Source organism: Lissotriton vulgaris, chromosome 3_1 (genome assembly GCF_964263255.1).
Source record: "Lissotriton vulgaris chromosome 3_1, aLisVul1.2, whole genome shotgun sequence".
Taxonomy (NCBI): Eukaryota; Metazoa; Chordata; class Amphibia; order Caudata; family Salamandridae; genus Lissotriton; species Lissotriton vulgaris.
The window spans coordinates 2,081,582,658-2,081,602,566 of NC_141689.1; the positions used below are offsets into that span (position 1 = coordinate 2,081,582,658).

The following is a 19,909-nucleotide window of genomic DNA, read 5'->3' on the forward strand; positions in this document are numbered from 1 at the left end:
AAAGTCAACCTAGGGCACTGGTGGGGGTGTGAGGGGGGGGGGGGGGGTGGGGGGGGGGGGGGGGGGGGGGGAGAATTGTAACCAAACATAGCTCACAGATAAGACCCAACACAGACTATCAACGTAACTGGTGACCTACACGACAATGGGAGTCTGGCAGTCAAACCAAATTCTGCCAATGAATCTTATGGTATGGCGCTAAAAAAAAAGCTATTAAAGACGCAGGGTCTGATTCAGAGCTTGGTGGATGGGTTACTGGGTCACAAACTTGATGAATATTGATCCACGGGATATCAGTGATGTTTGTGACAGAGTAACTTACCAGCCAAACTGAATCCGGACCAAAGCTTTGAAGCTTATGTAGTAGTCGGTCAGCCCGAGCAAAACAAGAGTCGGCTGAGCACTGTGTAACAGAATATTTGGCCGGTAGAACCTGGTTAATTGAATGGAACAATCCATTGGACCCTGGTGCCAAAACATCAAATAGTTAAACATCTTCATTAATTTGACAAGAGTATGAAATAAAGGCCCTTACTAAATCATGAACTTCTTTACACATCCTTCAGTGTGCCAGATGAAATCAATTTATTGCATAAACCCAACTGTGATCTGGGGTCAAACCCAGAAAATCAAGCAATCAACCGATTCAGTCTGATTAAAGTGTAGTGTCTCATCCAATTATAAGCACCCAACCCTTTTAGATGCTTAATCCAGCTACTACTACGTGGTGTTAGTGCATGAAGGGAATAGATCCAACCCAAAATAAGGCTTAGTTTGTTTCCTTATGCACATTACTGTCAATATTTTCACAATATTTGCTTCATTTGCGCTAAACGTATACTCCTAAAAATTGGCATATAGTAAAGGCCTACGACATCATTCAGATATCTTGTGTAAGAGCTACCTCGAGAAGGGGGGGGGGGGGGGGACACTCAGTTTTACCCAGTCAATCACTAGCAGAAGTTTTGAGCAGCCCAGTATAGACTTCCTCAGGTAGGGTAGGGAAAATGGTTAATGGAACAAGTCTCTTTCCTCCCCTCTACATGACAGTAGGTAGGTTAATCTTAAATGCCCAGGAAGCAAGTGGGATCTGCTAAGTGACCAAATATTCCGCCCACCAAATCTGCTCTTTAGCTATTTATATTGGCTAGCTGGCTTCTACTTTGCAATCCTTCACTTCCAATAGCAGTCGAGTGGTGGGGCACATAACATTTTTTTTTAAACTTACCTTCAGCTGGCCACGTCGATCTCCTCTTCAGGAACATTGGCCAATAATGAAGCTGCTCACACATGAGAGCAGATTCAGGGTTGGCCTGAGACCATTCTAATAGCGCTCCAGGGCAAGCAGGCTGTCTCCAACCCCAACAACTCAGCTGGGGTTGGAGAGTTTCACTGCCCATGACGGTTTGGCTGGCCTGAAACAGCCAGCCACAGTCATGCGCAGTGAAGGAAGTGCGCTACCACTCCCTTTAGTGCTAATGCCCCCAGCACACTCACCCAAGACTCAGCAGGAAATGAGACAAAACAAGTGTGGGGGGAGGGGGGGGGGTTGGTGGAGGGCAGGAGCGCACCTCCACCACAGAGGAGCCGCCTCGGTTCCCTTTAGATAGTGAACAAGTTTAGGCTCCACCTACTGAATGACCAGTCGTGCCCGATTGTGACAAAGGCTTGGGACAGATCCACTTGGTTATAAATTAAGTTTCAGCATGAAATATTTTTGGAACAATTCTTACAAAGACATTTATGGATAGGCCCACATCATGTAGGCATTAGTGTACACTGAAGCCCTCCTCTCCAGGCACACTGACCGTTAGATTCTGTACTTTAGAATAACCATCAAAGGAGCATCCGATGGCAGAAACACATTGCCCATATAAATGATTTGCATGCACGGGTATCCATGTACCATGCCCAACTTCACAACTTCGAGATGGTGCTCCAATATAAAACCAAAACAAAACTAAAGGCTTACATAGAACACATGGTCTACTGTATTTTGTGACGCTGCTACATCTACCTTCATAGGAATTCTGATCCCTCTTAAAGCTAATCGGCAGTGATCCATTTACAATCATAGAAAAGCTTGGCACAGAATACTCCCAGGAATAACAATAAAAAAGTTTCCTTTTATTTTACACTGACACGTTAATCAAAGGTGGCAAATATCCCAATGTTCTCCTCCAGACCCACGAGGATAAAACGGCCTGCTTCAGTGTGCAGTAACCCTAAAAGAGAACTCTACCTTCATATTCAGCTTTGATCCTCAGGGTTTCATCCGGACCTTTATGTGCAGACGTTACTCTCAGCTCACAAGGAATCCCATAGTTGGCACATGACTTTTTGATCTTCTCACAGTGCATAAGATCGGAAATGGACCCCATCAACACAACGACTCGGCACAGGCTCTTTGACTCAAGAAGCAACTTTAGGAAAAAAATAAAGACATTACTTCAAATGTGTTTAGAAAAATAAATAAACGAGTCAGCTACATTAACAAGCATTTGCAATAGGTCTCGAATTAGTTAAATTGAGAAATGTGGCATTTGCCTTGGTTTATTTATTGACCTTTGTAGCAATTGCAGCATGCAGCACTTTAGATGTTTAAAGCCAAAGCACTGCGTGCAGCGATTGCTACGGAAGTCAATGCAGTGTCGTGCAGGTCAGCAGCAGCACAGTAAGGATGGCAGCAATGACCAGAGGGAGTGAGCGAGGATGCAACAGATAATTGTGTTCTTCTTGGTTGGGCACGACAGCCAGGAGGGAACCAAGCACACAAAGGCGGGACATATGGACCATATTAACCAGAGTAACGTACTTTTGAAAGCAGGCTAACAAACCAGAAGCGCTGTGGTGTTGAATGCCCATATCCTGAATACAGAATGTCTGAGCGACAGTGCAAGCACTGCCTAGACGAGACCTGAAAAAGCAGCGTGTAGTTTCGAGCGTCTGAATTACTTCAGTGTTACTTTACACTCAATCATTAAATGCAGAGGAGACAACCTAAGCTTTGTTTAGCACTTTCAACATGCCTTTCACTTGAATGTAAATGTACACATCTTAGATTAAAAACGAATTCATCAAACTAAGATGCAAGTGATTCTACTGTGCTTGACAATTCTGAAGACAACCCATATACTATTACTGAGTCAGATTTAGTCAAGGCCCACTGGGCATGTTTTTCTTCTTTATTTTATAGGGCAGCTCATCATAGGACAAGATCCATGGTTAGGTTGATGTTAGAAGTGCTATGCGATGTGCTTACATCTCATTCTCCTTTTTTCTGTTAGCCCGAGTTCTTTGCTCAAGTGCCTTGGCTGCCAAGTATGGCAGTAATCTTGGAGCATGGCTAAGACCAAAATGGCATAGGACACCAATTTCTGAACTCATGTAACCAATCCCCACTCAATCCTGAAATCCTGCCAGTGAACAGCCATACACCCCTTCCCCATCGACCTCCTTTCAGCCACCGGGTCAAGGCTTCCCCACCCCCCTCTCCCCACAACAGGGATTGGCAGGAATGCCCTTTTTAAGCTACAATGCTGGGGATCAATATTAGGAGGTCCCAGCAGAGTAGAAGGCACATCCACGACAGGCAATTGGCTGATGCTTTAGTCTGTAAGGTAGGACCATCAGAACGCATGTTCACATGTATAGCATTTGCAGAGAGGCTTCTCCGGGAACCCTGTAGCCTCTACAGCGTGCAGTGAATCCAGCGCAAACAGCTTTGAGACCACAAAAGAGTATGCTTGTGAAACCTGGTTCCTAATTCTGTAGATCAAATGGGGGTTTTAGGTTCACCATATACAGGGGGGCTTGCCAAACTTCTGTCAAGGCAACAGTGGCAAAAAAAATGCAGTTCTACTTTTTATAGCTGTTCCTCATGCAGAGTAAATTGCTTTGTAATTCTTGTCAGTAACAGAAATAAAGATCCATCAATTCCCTTCTATTTAGAAGCTGCAGTTTAAGCAATTTGCCTTCACAAAGCACTGCATCAAGGGTGTAAAAAAAAAAAACAACAAAAAAAACACAAATACCTCCACTTTTTCAGCGACCCATTCAAAGTTTCTCTTCACCATCTGAAGAGCTTCAGGAGTTACTTCTTTGAGATCACGATATACCTGAGGAAGTAGAGAAATATTTTAATCTTTAAATACTTTTCATAGGATTATAGAGTCACAATATTAGTAGACCGTCAGTCGTACGGTGGTCTTCCAAAGTTAATGCCTGCTATGCTCCTATTTTTCTGAATTCAGTTGTTGCTGGCCTTAGGATTCTAGCACTGGTTGGCAGTGGTAAAGTGTGCAAAGTGCTTGTGCTTACTTGCAAAACATGATAAAATTGGCTTACACCCGATTGGCACATTTAATATACTTATAAGTCCCTGGTAAAGTGGTATACCATATACAAGAAGCTGTTAAATCAAAAGCTACTGGTGGGACTGCAGCACTAATTGTGCCACCCACTTTAGTTTCAATTATATCTCAGGCCTGCCATTTGCAGCCTGTAGTGCAGTTTAAACGGCCAATTACAATTAGCAAAATAACCCCTTGACAAGCCTAAAACTCCTTTTAATACATAAAGGTCACCTATAGCGTAGCCCTTAACTCATGCCACATCACAGGGTGCATTGCATTTAAAAAGTTGGACATGCACTTTTAGGGTTTGACATGTCCTGGTAGCAAAAAACTAAAACTTTAAATTGCACTACTGCAACACCTACCTCTCCCCTGGGATAACGTTGGATTTAAATCGCTTGAAGTCTCGCAAATGCTTGCTCTCTTACCAAATACTACACATAATTTAACCAGCTAAAACATTTCAAGAGGCCCAAGAAAAAAAAAATCCACATTCTGGCTGAATTAAAATGTGTTAAGAGATAGAAGTGATCGTTAGGCACATTCTATTTAGCCCAAATTCAGAGTTATAGTTTTCTTTAAAAAAAATGTCCAAGCACACTGCACAGGACAACAAATGTTTTAGTTCCCGACCTCGGCGAACCGTTAAGATTTTTTGGGGGCTTAGATGAAGTCTGATGGTAGAAAGCTAAGTAGAAGACTTTAGTTTTGAACGTCAGCGGAGAACACAATACCTTCCTCCACTGACAACCAAGCATGCACTTGGTTTTGTGATAGTCTGCAAGTTAATTATGAAAACGTTTTTATCTTTCATAGCTGGTCTCAACCTTAGTTTTCCCTCAATAGAATTACCTAGTCAAACACAAGCTTATAGTAAGGTATTGAGCAAATACATCCTCCGTGCCCGTCCCATGTGGAGTAATAGATTTTAACTTTTGAGGAAGTGCTTGACCGTCAAGGTGTTTTTTAGCAGGCTCGATATTGAAGGAGATGGCTTACCTGGAAGCCATACATTAGTTCGTGAACATGCGGCTGGCTGTGAGATCGGATAATATTGTAGGACCGTCCATGTTGTAGCTATGGCACCTGACCACGTGATCAAAATGAAACATTGAGGTGGTTTAACATTGGAGTAATAAATGTGGCCTGCCCATAACAATGTTAAAATCACCAAGATAGTAACATTACCAACTAGATTACAGAATGTATTTGAGACAGAGGACTAGTTCAGCAAACAGGCCCAGGAAAGGTGCATCCTGGGAAGGGCCCGCATAACGTAGGATGCCATAGATTGAGACTACCCTGAATTAGGAGAATGTATGCTGGACGAAAAGGATTCAAAGGGAGTTACCCCATGCAAACAGTCTGCTGCACTGTACCACCTGTCCAGCCGTTACATAGTTTCACCACACATTGCAAGAAAAAATGTTAAATTAAACACACAAAAGGTGTGGGGGACATGGCCAGATTTCTGCTAGGACAGGCAGGTACACTTTTTAACCGAGGATTAAATCTCGCATTTCAAAACAGCAATAACTGACCTAACATTTGATACTATTTGAGACTTTTAGCTCTCCAATTAAAAAAAAAAGGTTTACATTTGAAGATATGTAGTGATGAGCCGTCAGGCCATTTCTGGCATTCTAACCACTGGCATTTGCTCAGGGTAGCATTCCAACCAATCGTGTTTTTTGTCCACCATGCCACCTCAGATTAGACCCAGCCACATGAGTCAACTTGATCCGGCTACAATACAGCGCAGCCACTGCCAAGTGCCTCTGAATCCGGGAACAAGCAATACAAGACCAGTTTCTGCCTGTTTGGGCATCTGCAATCAGGTGCATCTTTGTTCGTGTCCTGGTGAGCATGGGACCCTTATGTGGACATATCCTTGGCCACTTAGAGAATTATACCAAACATAAAAAACAGGCACATGGTAATACTTGAGCTCGGAGAGCATCTTATTTTTAGATCCTGACTTCATGGAATTTTCAGTCGAGCAGTCAGGGTTACTCTTTAAGAATATCGTGGGAATAAAACCACTAAAAATAGGCAGTGCACATCACTTAAAAAAAATAAATCCAAGTAGTGCCTTTCGTTTTGAATAGACAGAAGCCATATTAATCAAGCAATATGATCAGCAGTTTTGAAGCGTTCTATGTCCTCAACCATTCTCTTCTGAATGCTTATCTAGTTCTCATAACTATGCTGGCACTTAATCATACTTGCACTGATTGAGGCTTCAATACAAGTGGCTACCTATTTGTATTATGGCCAAGTGCAGCACCAGCCTCAAGAATTCTTTGGATCACAGTTTGATGTCCAATTAAGTTTTGCTCAAACATTTGACGGATAGCTACACAGAGCGCACAGGCGACTACACTTTTCAGCAAAATCCCAGTTTGCCGGTCCTGGTCCAGGATGTGGAACTAACACCAAGGGTGGTACATGAACACAGGTCAGAGCTGCCGGCCTTTATAAAGGGAGAAGGGCTCACATGGACATTGCACACAAGCTCTCATAATGGCTGGGTACAACAGGTGTACAACTAAAACAAAACGTCCTTACATGATCAAGGACTACAGAAATAAGTTAAGCAAATTCAAAGCTGCAAATACACCATGCTCCCACTTTGAGTACAGAGAGGTTACCATACTCTGGCAAAACGAAGAAGGCGCCCAACTTTCAGCAACGCTCATGCCAGGGGAAGGGTTTGTAGGTAGATTGTCTTGGCAGATCAGATCTACTCATAGCAAGTAGCAGAATGCTAAATTCTGACTGGAGAGCAGTCCACCTGCTGGTTTCGTAGCAGCAGAGTATTTTCCCCTGCAGAAGAGGGGATAACCGTATTACTAACCCTATGGAGCACACTATAACTAGTTCCATAAATAAGGAGGAATCGTGACAAGATGACACCACACTCCAGGCTTCCCAAGCACTGATAAAGTTAAGCAAATAACCAGGTAAAACGAGGAAAGGGTCCAAGCTGTGTTAAACACAGATTTATCATGGAGCGCTAGTACGCTTGTGTGGCCTGTACCCCATACATAAATGACCCAACTGTACATGGTTATTGTATTTGTTTTAGTAGCACCAAGAAGCTTTGGTACACATTAAGCTTCAAGGATGAAATTATGAGCTATTCAACCCAACCATTATGGCACGAGGGCTGGAGTAGGTTCCAGCTTACATCAAATAATGCAGCCATTGATTATTCTTTCGCTTTTGTAAGGTGGAAGAAAAAAATCCCAATACTTAAAGGAACATTTAAGAATATATTCTTTACTAAACCAGAACGATGTGGTGAGTGGAAAGTACTGGCATGCAATTGAGAAGCACTTCATTTAGAAATATTAGCTTGCTAATGTCTAAAGGGGAATGTGATCAACTTCCTAGGAGCTAGTACATATTCAGACTTGAACCCTAATTGGATATGGCTAAATAATTTTAGGCTTAAGTGCATGCGCCTGAAGAGAAATCCAATACCTATTTTCTAATGGAATAATCTATATCTAGAAAACTGTTGGGGGAAATTACCGAAGATTGAGCACAGTAGTCAAAGATCTGCAGAAGACAGACCATTGCCTAGCTTTAATGATATAGGGTCAGAGAAATAGAGTACGGTGAAGAGTGAAATGGGGAGGTCTACATGTGTGGTAACAGTGTTTCTACAAAACGGAGAATGCAAATGAAGAAAATTTGAATTGTGAATTATATTCTGTGAAACAAAAAGGTTCATTGAAAAGACAACTACTCACTGGCACAGACCTATTAAGCAAATTTTCTGCAACATGAATTTTTTGAACTATGAAGAGTTTTCATACCACCTTACAAATAAACAAAAACCTGCAACTTAAAAGCCGTCAAAATACAGACCTGCTTGTCCTTTTGCTGGCTCCGATCACCTGATGGCCAGAGACGCCAAGAATCGTTGTCAACAACATCAGCAAGAACAATTTCTTGTTTTGATACATCTACACCAAATTCAATCTGTTTAAAGACAGAACAATATGGATGTGAATGCAGGGACAGAACACCAATAAAGTCACAGCTCTAATTAGCAAAAGCATAATTTTGGTCAAAATCTTCTGGTTATCCATACCTTCATGTCCACCAGTGTACAGTCCTGAGTTGCCCAAGCCTTCTCTAGGACTTCAAAAATTGCTAGCGTAGAACGATTCATAATATCCAACTCAGTCTGGCCAATTTCAAGTCCAGCACACACAAACTTTGCTGCAATCATCTGCGCTTCAGACCACTCAGGATCATTATTGGCATCATCCTGAAATAAAGTAAAGAGTCTGTGAAAGAACATTTTAAAAAGTACTAAAACAGAACCACAAAATAAGTGTGTGATGATAGCAAAAGAGCAGATAATGACGCTGCATAGGAATAGTTCCAAATCCTCCCCATCGACACCCGCCATATCCTGAGCACTTTAAGAATTTTTTTTATTTTTCTGCTGTTTTCGTTCACCATCCTTTTTTAGCTCTAGCAAAATGACAGTGATGAAGTAGGTTTTAGCCATTAAAATTTCATAGGCCATTTACGACTGAACCAGTTCAGTGATTTTTTTTAATGAATCTGGTGTTTTTGATATTAAGAACGTACTTATCAAGGAGGTACAGTAATAAAGAATTGAGGTACAGTAATAAAGAATTGATTGAACAATTGTATGAAAACTTCATTCAGAAGAGCCCTGGTACGAATTAGAGGCATTTGCATGACGTGTATTGTAAAGTAGGAAGTCTCGTAGGCAGATAGGGTTCTTCAAGTCTTCTTTATTGACAGGTAAGAAGAAGGCAATACAGCGACATGAAGCACATCCTCCACTTTCCCTTCCCGTAACCGACTCCTTCCCACAGCATTCTTCCTGACCTACATTCCACGCATTCCACACGAGACATACACACACGCGCATGCATACACATACACGCGCCATACACACGAGACACACACGCACACAACACATAACACGATACCACACACCCTCCTCCTCAAAAAGCTTAAGTACCCACAAACAGAATCATCCTAAACTGAAATCAGAAAACCGGACAGGCAACTTCCTTACTCTCCCACTACGGCGAAGGCATTCATCATCAACGCCCAAATTAGAAGAAGAAGGTCCAGCATTGCCAACATCCCCAACGTCATTACTAGACTCACAATCGGTGCTACAGCTACCTTCATTGCTAGATGGCGCTAACTCTTTTACAAGACCAAAGTCATCACCTAACAAATAACCGCTACAAGACCCGCCATCATAATGTGCACCTACCACACCACTCCTCTCATTACAAAAACTCAATTGGCGAAAATTCCATCTTTTACCATCCTCTAATTCAACAGCACTACCAAAAACCTTTATTACCCTCAGGGGTTTAGACCACACACTTTCACCTTTCAATACTTTCCTAGGGTTCCTCACCCTAACCATCTGACCAATTCTAACTAAAGGCCAAGCACGTCTATTACCATGATACTGCTGGTTACGGTCTTGGTACTTCTTAACCTCAGATCTGACTTCATCAATATTCTTAGTGTTGCATTGCATCTTATCGTTTCTTTTCCTCAACCACCAAGGTACCAACCCAGAGAAGGCTTTTCTACCTCTCAAGATCTCAAAAGGTGTTTTCCCTGTAGCTGAATGGGGAGTAACGCGATAAGCAGTCAGCCTCTCTTGCAAAGCTTTCCTCCAAGGCAAACCTGCACTCAGTGCCAATTCAATCGCTTCCTTAACCACTCTGTTGAAGCGTTCAACTTGGCCGTTTCCTTCTGGGTGATATAATGATGATTTAATGTGTTTGATACCCATCACCAGTAAAAATTCTTCCATCTTCTGTGAAACAAATTGGGGACCATTGTCTGAAACTAATATTTCAGGAACACCCTCTCTCGAGAATACGTCCTCTAAAAATTCAATAACCACATCTGTTGACATCCCACTTACCATTCTTACCTCGGGCCATTTTGAATAATAGTCAACTAGTACAATGGCATAACAGTCCATAGACGCCACAGCAGAAAAGGGCCCCATAAAGTCGATAGCGACCTTTTGCCACGGATATTCGGGTAACTCCACCATAGTTAATGGTACGTTTAATGGTTTAACCACCTTATCACTAGTACTACAAATCTTGCAATCCCTTACCAATCGGTCCACCATGGAATCTACACCTGGCCACCAAAACCACTCTTTGACCCTCCTCTTTGAACTGGACATACCACCATGCCCTAAGTGGCTTTTCTCAGCAATATCTTTCCTTAAACCAATGGGAGGAACAATCCTGTCGCCTCTTAGAATAATATCATTGACAATACACAATTCATCTCTAATTTTAGAAAATGCAACACATTCACCACGCAAATTGGATTCTCTTGGCCAACCCTCAACTATAAAACGTTTGACCTCCTTCAAAACTACGTCCTTCTCCATCTCATTCATCCAGGACGTTTCAGAAATACCACTAATGGCATCCTGAGTACCTACAAGAAATACATCCTTGGCAGTAAATGCTATTTCACAATCAGTATTGGTTTTGACCTCCTTAGAATCCACATTGGGTAATCTGGATAAACCATCCGCTACTACATTATCTTTACCTGGAATGTACTCTATGTCGAAACTGAACATCTGCAGCTTTGAAGCTAAACGAGCTAACCTTGGAGTTAAATTTTTTCCTCCCTCAGGTCTTAAAATGTTCACCAATGGTTTGTGATCAGTGCAAATCTTAAACTTCCTCCCCCACACGTACATTCGAAATCTTTCAGCTGCCCATGAAGCAGCCAACAATTCTTTCTCTATTACGGAATAATTCCGCTCCGCTTGGGTCAAGGTGCGTGAAGCATATGCTACCACCCATTTTTCAGACTTGACTCGTTGGGAAAACACAGCACCAATTCCATAACCAGACGCATCCACAGATAGCACACATTCAGCCGTTGGTAAAAAGGGTTTCAGACAAGGAGTAGTAACTATCTCCTTCTTCACTTTCTCAAAACATGTCTTTTGTTGCTCACCCCATGTAAATACTACGCCTCTTTTTAATAATGATCTCAGGAGGTTCATAGTAACAATCCACACGCGCAGACTGATCCCTCACGCGGCAAGTTTAAAAGATGCACGATGTGTTGTTGAAGATCGTTGCAAGGTAAACTTCTCTCTGCATACCAGATAACTGCACAGTCATATATATAATTACTCACAGTTGATGGACGATGAACATTTCTTCAATTAAGATGGAGTTGTAAATAATTGTAGAATACTCCAACAGAAACGAAGAGAAAAAAAAAATTTTTTTTTTTACAATAGAAATCAATGTCGCTGCTGCCGTATCCCATCCTCGTCGCCATGTATTGTAAAGTAGGAAGTCTCGTAGGCAGATAGGGTTCTTCAAGTCTTCTTTATTGACAGGTAAGAAGAAGGCAATACAGCGACATGAAGCACATCCTCCACTTTCCCTTCCCGTAACCGACTCCTTCCCACAGCATTCTTCCTGACCTACATTCCACGCATTCCACACGAGACACACACACGCGCATGCATACACATACACGCGCCATACACACGAGACACACACGCGCACAACACATAACACGATACCACACAGACCTCTTCCGTGCGTCAACGGCCCCTTCCCTCTGACCTCACTGAGGGCATGCGTCGTACGGCCGGGGGCCATCCGACTTGCGCACGCGTAGAATTCGCCCACACAGCTGCAAAAGGTGCGCCGCATCGAAGCAGTTAAAAGAGGACGTTTAACATTGCTATTTGATATACACTTCACCTTAGTTTCCTTCTGATTCTCTTTTTTTTTATATTGACACAGATGTATATTATGGCAAATGTTTAAATCCATGCTGCTTGTCATTATCCTTTACTGGCGTTTCATAAAATGTCGTATCTATATCTGCTTTCAACAATAAAATTGAGTTGTGAAAAAAATAAGTGGCAGGGTTTCTGTGGGAGGACCCCCACCATATTGGTCAGGATATTCCTACCCTGTCCCTTTATTTTTTACTTTAGATCTGGGACTCTGCTTCAAGCGGAGTCCCAAGATGGCTGCAAACACTTCCTGTTAAAGTATTGACAGCCAGTCAAATTTTAGTAGGATCCTTGAGTCCACTGCAAGAACTGGTGTCCCCAGATACGGGTCTTAAACTTCAATTTGTCTGGGTCAAACACACTGGAGGTTCCTTGAAAGCAAAAATGCTGCAAAAGTAGATGCTCCGCTAAGGGACACAATGGAATGTAACTACACTGACACCTGCACCAAGCGCATAAACTTACAAATAAGGTCCACTGCTTTTTCCCTTACTGGACTTTGGTTTAAAATGATATTATCAGTGAACTACTTTAGACCAGTCACACTTATTAGGACCATATACAACCTAAATTTACACAATCGTTACACTAGCATAACTATCTTGGATAACCCTTCAATGGAAACGTCAGACTGGACAACAAACGAGAACAAAATCATCTGCACCACAGTACCATTTAAAACCACATTTAAGAAACATTTAACTAATGGGACTCCCCTCTTGTTTGCGTCAGCCATCTGCTCAGCAGCTACCCCTACCTTTGACAAATAAGCACGGTACTGCTTGAATGCTGCAAAGCAACTCAGTCCCACATAACAGACAGGGCCAAAATACTTTTGTAATAAATTAGTACTGCCTTAACTTGTGCCTGCTGCTGCTAATCAGTTACTACGCCACCATAACCAACAAAGCACATGATAAGCATTCCAAGAAGCTAAATATCTTGAAGAACAACAACTGGTTTGTTTCCAGACTCATCCGTGCATGAAGACTTGCGGTACACAGAAACCGCTTACATCAAGAAGCCATGGTCTGGCACCCAAGACTCACATTTTGCCTGTGTGTTTAGCCGGTCTTACTTCCAATACTCCAATAACGTGAGCAATATTTTGTGTGCTGTTCATACAATCAACAGCGGATATTCTGGGGGCAAGGTATTAAAGGATTGCACTATAACGACCAATAAAGTGGCGCTTTCAATTAAAGTTCAGCTCCCCTCTAGAGGCCAGAATGGACAGTCACCTCCTTAACAGAGATTTAATGGTTAAACTTGGTGATCAAGTTTCTAAAAATGATCAATCCATTAATGTGCTGCTTTACTTCTGGCTTACAATATATTTTAGCCCGCGCTTATTTTCACCTACAAGTAACAGAACATTATGAAGCAGGGTAGCTTCAAATCCCTGCATTTTACAATTAGATGTCATTAAAGCACTTTATGTAATAATCTTGCCAGTACTGCAGTGGGATTGTTTCAACTCGCTGCCCGCGTGCCAAATAATGAAAATGCAACATTCCTATTCTGCCAGATACAGAAGACAAGAACGCATTACTCTTCCGTTTTAATTAATCGTGGGCAAGCCCGATCTTCTTGGCCAGAAACTTGAACGCACGCGCGTACATTTTGTCCAGCATGCCTCCGGCAGGCAATCACGAGGCAGCTAAATTCCTCCAAATGATTTCGCAATTGCAAGGATTTGTTTCGACAAACACTGAGAGGCAGTCTGCTTGACGAGGGATAAGCGAATAGTGAGGAGACAGTGTGATCATACTATTCAAAAATAACGCGAGCATGCACTGCTGCCAAAATGGAGGGTTAAATGGGTCCAGGCATGCAGTCACAGTACCTTGAAAAAGGTCTCAATTTTGGGCGGGTAGAACTTGTATCCTTCCTTCACACCAGGATTCCTCTTCAGAAAAGAGCCAGTCGCAATTCTTCTGCACACCCATTCAATTGGGATCATTTCACAATGGGCCGCAATGAATGCAGTGTTACTGTGCTGCCGCACAAAGGCACTCTTGATACCTGCAAAGAAAAAACAAACTTATTTTGGATTGATGCAAGTTTAACAGCTAAATGCCAGGTGTGCAGACTGGCAGAAAGACCTACACGACTAAAGAGACAGCTTGCCAGAAATCGGAAGGAGAAGCATGTAACCTTAAATCCTCCCTAACACGATGTATTCCGATTCTTAAGTGACAAAAAAAAATTAAACGGGAAATGCCAAACTAACCAAACCGTAAATACGAGCAAGTTGGAAATAAGTTAACTGAACTGCCTTCACCACTTACAGACCTGGTAATACACATGCACCATAAGCAGTCAATATTAGTGTTAAGAGATTAGCACATCGGTTGTAATTTTTTTGGCAACATTTCTTTAAAGAATCAAAAGTAAGCAATCTGCTTCTTTTATGAAACTGCTGCAAATTATAAGTGCAACAGGAAGTCGCCTTTTCACTGAAAAGGTGCTTTCCATCGAAGAGTACGCGCCTCATCATCAGAAGACTGTAGAACGCATCCAGGCACCACAGCATGAGGCGACAGCAGTGCCAAAGGACTGGCCCACGGTAGAATCCAAGCAGCAGTTCAGGACTCGTTTGGAAGCCTCCAAGCCATTGCTAATCCAATCGGAAAATGGCAACTCAAGTGTTCAGAAGATTTGCAAGCACCAGTTCCACAATACCTCTGAGGAATGTGTAACATTACTCAAACGTGTAACACTTATTGCCCGGTAACACTATCAGACATCCTGTATTAATGGCCAAATACAATTGTTCTTAACAGAAACAGGTCTTCACCTTATATTTTGCACAAAAAAAAATAAAATATAGAAAGTGTTTTTCTCCACCATTTTTAGCTTCACTAACAATCTGGAAAAAGGAAACTAAAAAAACATTCAACATTTCAAACAGCATCCATATAAAATAACCTGCACAATATTACATTATTTTGTCTTTAGTCTTGCTGGGAATACAACATAAAGCAAACAAGAGATGCAAGCAACAGAGCAACACTTACCAGCCTCCTGGAGCAGCTTGAATATGCAGCTCGTAGTCTTATTGGAGATTACAGCTTTTCCTTCCAGTTGGTCTTTTTTAGCCGCATTCCCCGCCGTGATTTGGTCCTTGGACTGCATCAACACATAGCCTGGTAGCTCGGGCAGTTCGTACACCTCCTTAGTCTTTCCTTCATTCAGTTTCTTACCAAGCTTCAACTCTGCACAAAGAAAAAACAAACGGCACTTCTAAATTGGTGTTTCGGTTATTAATTAAAAGGAAAAAATACATATATGCGGGAGCTTAACCTTAAAGTAGGTGTAAAGACGGACCATCTCCACATTACACAGACCTTCGAAAAATCCCACGGTTCTTCTTAGACTGCTGTTGTAGATATGCAGTAGAGGTATGTCTTTATTTTAGGTATAAAGCCTCTGAAACAAACTCCTCACTTTAGACAAGCAAGGCCTGAGGAAACCAAAGAGTTTACTTCTAACCCACATTGAAAATGCATGGTAGAAGTCTTGTAGTGTAACAATATGCATAAAGTGTATCCTGAGTTAAGTCCCCTTTAGCTACCGGCATGTTTGGATTAGCGCACTTCAGCCTAGGGTGCAACACAAAAATAGGGCAGAGAAGAGGAGCCGCGATATAGATACACATCAGATATTCATTGCCTTTGGCCTCAATAGTGGCGTTCGTAAAGAGTTAAGGGCTCCTGAAGGGTGAGCCCACAATTGCCACAGGGGCTTGTGTTATGCCCCAGCTTTAGTTACGGACCAAGACAGGTAAATCGGATGTTGGATCAACGGAAAGGAGTATTCACCCATCATGTTGTATAAGTTAAATTCATCATTATGCTTCCTAGGCACGGCTTTCATGGCGGTGTTTGCTACCAGGAATACATACAGTAGCTGGCAACAACAAGCCATTTCGTAAAGTAAGATGCTGCCCTCCCACCCCCCTACAGTGCCATTTCAGTTCACTGTGAAAAATTAAATGGTTTGTCTGAACAAGCTTATTCTGCATTACGGCAGAGGAGGCCTAGTAGTCTATTTCTATGCTCTAACCCAGATCCTAGCACTAACATCCCAAATGCATGTTGTGCATATTTATGTGGCCTGCATGGTGCATGTATTGTGCGCATGATTAAGTCAGAGGCACAAGGGCTCCATTCTGATGCTCCCAATGTGCATTTAAGCACTAGATTGAGAGGAGGCGATTTTAACTAGACAGTGAGAGTAGATTGCTAGAAGGAGGAGACTTTGGTACTGGAGTGGACAGAATGCTTCTTTAGCGGTTTGATTAGGCAGTTTGCTGAGGGGCTGCCGACTAGTCTCTGTAGACATTTAGTAAAGATTCAGAGTGAAGAGTGGGATTGGAGTCTACGCTGTTGCTCACACCTCTATTTGCTGTAGGGGATCCAGGCTAGAGACTACCTTAGTGTGAGGTATATCAGTCTATGGCTATGTCTGGAGAACAGCCTGGAACTTGTTATTCAAAGTTCTCTGAAACCAAGGAGGTGAGTGCTCCTCAAGTATTTAACTGACTGCTGCGCATTCACTGTGATGTCTGCCTGAGAGCCAACTTCCCAGAGGTAGAGATCATCTCAGTCTTGCTTTGCTGGAGGGGGCTGTTCATCTATCCCGAAACACCTATAAGCCCCCTGCCTGCTGAAAGAATGAAGAAGTCTGCCAATCCTGCAGGAGAGCATGTTAAGTGGGAGCCATGTGTAGAGAGTCCCTGGTCCTAGAACTGTCTCAGTGTAAGTTGGACAGAGGATAGCAATCTGTGTGCACCAGGTCGGAGTTCCAAACAAGAAATGCGAAATCATGGCTGCTTCCAGTGCTGCAGAGATAAAGCCTGCAATTGTGACGGATCTCTGCCCTTGACCTAAATAACTTCAGCCACTGAAGCAAAGTGTGCGCCACTGTGACTCAAAGAACTCCAACTGTCCTGTGCTGCTGCATTAATCAAAATTGTGGGGTACCCTCAGTTGCTACACATCTGAAGACTGACGCTTGCCCATGTGTTGCTTGGCCCAAAGAGACAGAGGACCAGTCTGAAGCACTTTCACCTGAGGAGTCTAGTGCCCTGTAGCCAGGCCGGTGTGCAATTTAGCACTCAGGCGACTCCCCAGCAAAATGCTTTTGGTCGCTTAAATAACGACTGCTGCTGGCACCTGAACTCGATCATTTTACCCCCATATGGCATAGGAGGCTCGGAGTGGTCATTAGGTCCTTGAATCACCAGCAAACTGATTCAATCGGGCCCAATGAGACTGAAGGGTGGGGCCACACGACTACACAGCACGGCCTGGAGTGCGTACCGGAGCCCATGAAGACTGCGACCTCTGGACTTTCGGCTGACTCGCCTGTGCCGCACTCACCGGTTCAGCATATCGGTGTTGTTGCACCAAGTATATTTTGCTGCATAACTAAATACTTATAAGGTCCCAAAAGCGAGACCTATTGGCTATGCCAATGCTAATTTCTTTGTTAAGCGCAGGATAGGAATGCCTATGGGATTCATTAATAGCACTACCCTCCTATATCGTGCTCAACTGCCAGGATACAACTAAATGGCAATGTATCTCTTTTGAGGGGCACCAGACAAGACAGTCAGTTATCGCCGCTTCTTTTTATACTAGAAAAGGACACCCTCGTCAGGCATTTTCAGGAGCGGCACCTGCAGAGGGGACTCCAGTTTCGCACAGGTCCTCTTCTAGTTTCTTTATATGCAGACAATGTCATTCTGTATGTCCGGGAACCACAGGCAAACTTCGAACCCCTGATAAGGGAAGTTATTCGGTTTGGGCGATTTTTGGGCTTGGGGATCAATTTGCACAAATTGATTCCATTTCCCATCACCACAAGCACTACACAATGGAACTGAGAGTTTCCACTGGAAAGGAAAGATGACTCGACAAAATACCTAGGAATACATATACTTAAATGCTGACCAAATAATCAGACTAAATTATGGCCAGGCTGTATATAATCTTGAGACACAGGTTGAAAAATGGTTGCGACTCCCTTTCGATTGCAGGCTACGTTGCTTTAATAAAAATGATTTTCCTCCCCAAAGTCCATTTGTTTAATAATATCCTTTCTCTTGCCGAACCGCTTCCTCAACATTACGCACTCATCTCATTAGAATTACCGGGGAGGCAAGAGACCCAGGACCAGTTGGGAGGTTTTGACACTACCTTACGGTAGAGGCAGATTAGGAGCACCTGATCTTCAGTTATTTTATTTAGTTGCACAGTGCAGCTATGCGAACTCTTGGTTCCACCCTGACGCCAGAATCCGGTACCAACGACCAGAGTCTGACTTAGTCCTTCCGGGCTGCCTCAACACAGTTCTACCTTGGGGTTTCCCAAGACACCCAAACATAAAAACTGTCTCGACCACCAGTTGGGCTTGTAAAAACACTGACCAGAATTATGAAGGTCCCCATTCTATACTCTTCTGGTCTCCAAATTATTAATTAGAATCGGGAACCCTATCACCAGCGAAAAACTTGTGCAAAGAACACTCTCAAAATACAACACAGTTAAATTCGGGGACTTGTTCATGGGAGGGCAGGTTCTCTCTCAGAGGTAGAGAAATTTAATGAGGCCACATTTATGGAAACGTTCTCTTAATAGGGTACGTTCAGTGCTGAGGCCACTGCTACCGGGATTCCAGCTTGAGCCTGAACCATTTGCACCACTCTCAATAGTTACTGAGTGCAAAGGGGGAGAACATCTAATTTCCAAATTATATAGAGCATGTGCAGACACCATCCCAGTGGACAATACCAAAATTCGGGAGAAATGAGAGGCCGAACTGGGACACCCGATCCTAGATGGCCAATGGACTGCATGCTGTGTGCAGACAAGAGAAATTTCCTTACAACAGCCGGCATAAAATTGATAGACTTTGCATTTTTACAGAGACTATATTACTCCAGAGAAAACTCATAAGATGGACCCAGACAGACCCCACTTGTTTGATATGCGGGGCTATGCACGCAGACTTTGCACATCTCACTTGGAGTTGTAGTAAAAATGAAAACATACTAGGCAGGAATATTTCAAACATTGGGAAACATGGTGGAGACGGACATTACATCTACGCCGGTGGCCACACTGATGGGCTAAGTGGCTCTCTTTTCGAAAGGGGATCCGTAAATGTATTGCATTGGGTTATTGTTGGCCAAGAGATTGCAATAAAATGGGGGGGGGGGGAAGACGGCACCAACATTAAAGAGTTGGTTAAGTAGCCTAACATATTGTAATACTAATAGCGAACTGTACTGCAGCACCTTGCCCAGGACGTCCCTTCCAAAGAACATTTAGGGCCCTCTAAAGAACTACGTAGCTACCTCACATTCCTTAGCTATTTCACAACAGGAACTTGGGATTGTCCCAACAGGAGTGGGCTGATCGAGATGTTCATCCTATGTTTGGTAGCTCCAACAATCAATGACACTCCTGAGACAAGAAGGTGCTTTGCAGGATCTGATGCAGTCTGTAAGAAGTGCTCAGTTGGGCGGGATAGTAGGTCAGGGAAGAACTGCTCATTTTATTGCAATGGTGGTCAAGCATGTGAGATAGTGGTGATGTACTTTCCTGAGGTTTGTTCTCCAAATGGTGTATTAAGCAATGTGTATTAACATATTCAATGTTACACTTGAGAAACTGGTAAATAAAGTTTTTTAAAAAATTAGCACTCAGAAGCTTGCCCA

The 19,909-nt window shown here is 42.9% G+C and overlaps 1 protein-coding gene across 2 annotated transcripts in view; it reads right to left on the bottom strand.

Moving 5' to 3' along the window:
- Nucleotides 1-19,909, bottom strand: part of PAICS (phosphoribosylaminoimidazole carboxylase and phosphoribosylaminoimidazolesuccinocarboxamide synthase) — a 450,256-nt gene that overhangs the window by 19,829 nt on the left and 410,518 nt on the right. For both annotated transcript variants that reach the window (XM_086962612.1, XM_086962611.1), the window contains 6 exons: nt 15,201-15,398; nt 14,027-14,205; nt 8,458-8,637; nt 8,232-8,345; nt 4,035-4,118; nt 2,243-2,423 (listed from right to left, as the gene is read on the bottom strand). In XM_086962612.1, the coding sequence (XP_086818738.1) occupies nt 2,243-2,423; nt 4,035-4,118; nt 8,232-8,345; nt 8,458-8,637; nt 14,027-14,205; nt 15,201-15,398 (936 nt within the window). The remainder of the gene's footprint in view (nt 1-2,242; nt 2,424-4,034; nt 4,119-8,231; nt 8,346-8,457; nt 8,638-14,026; nt 14,206-15,200; nt 15,399-19,909) is intronic.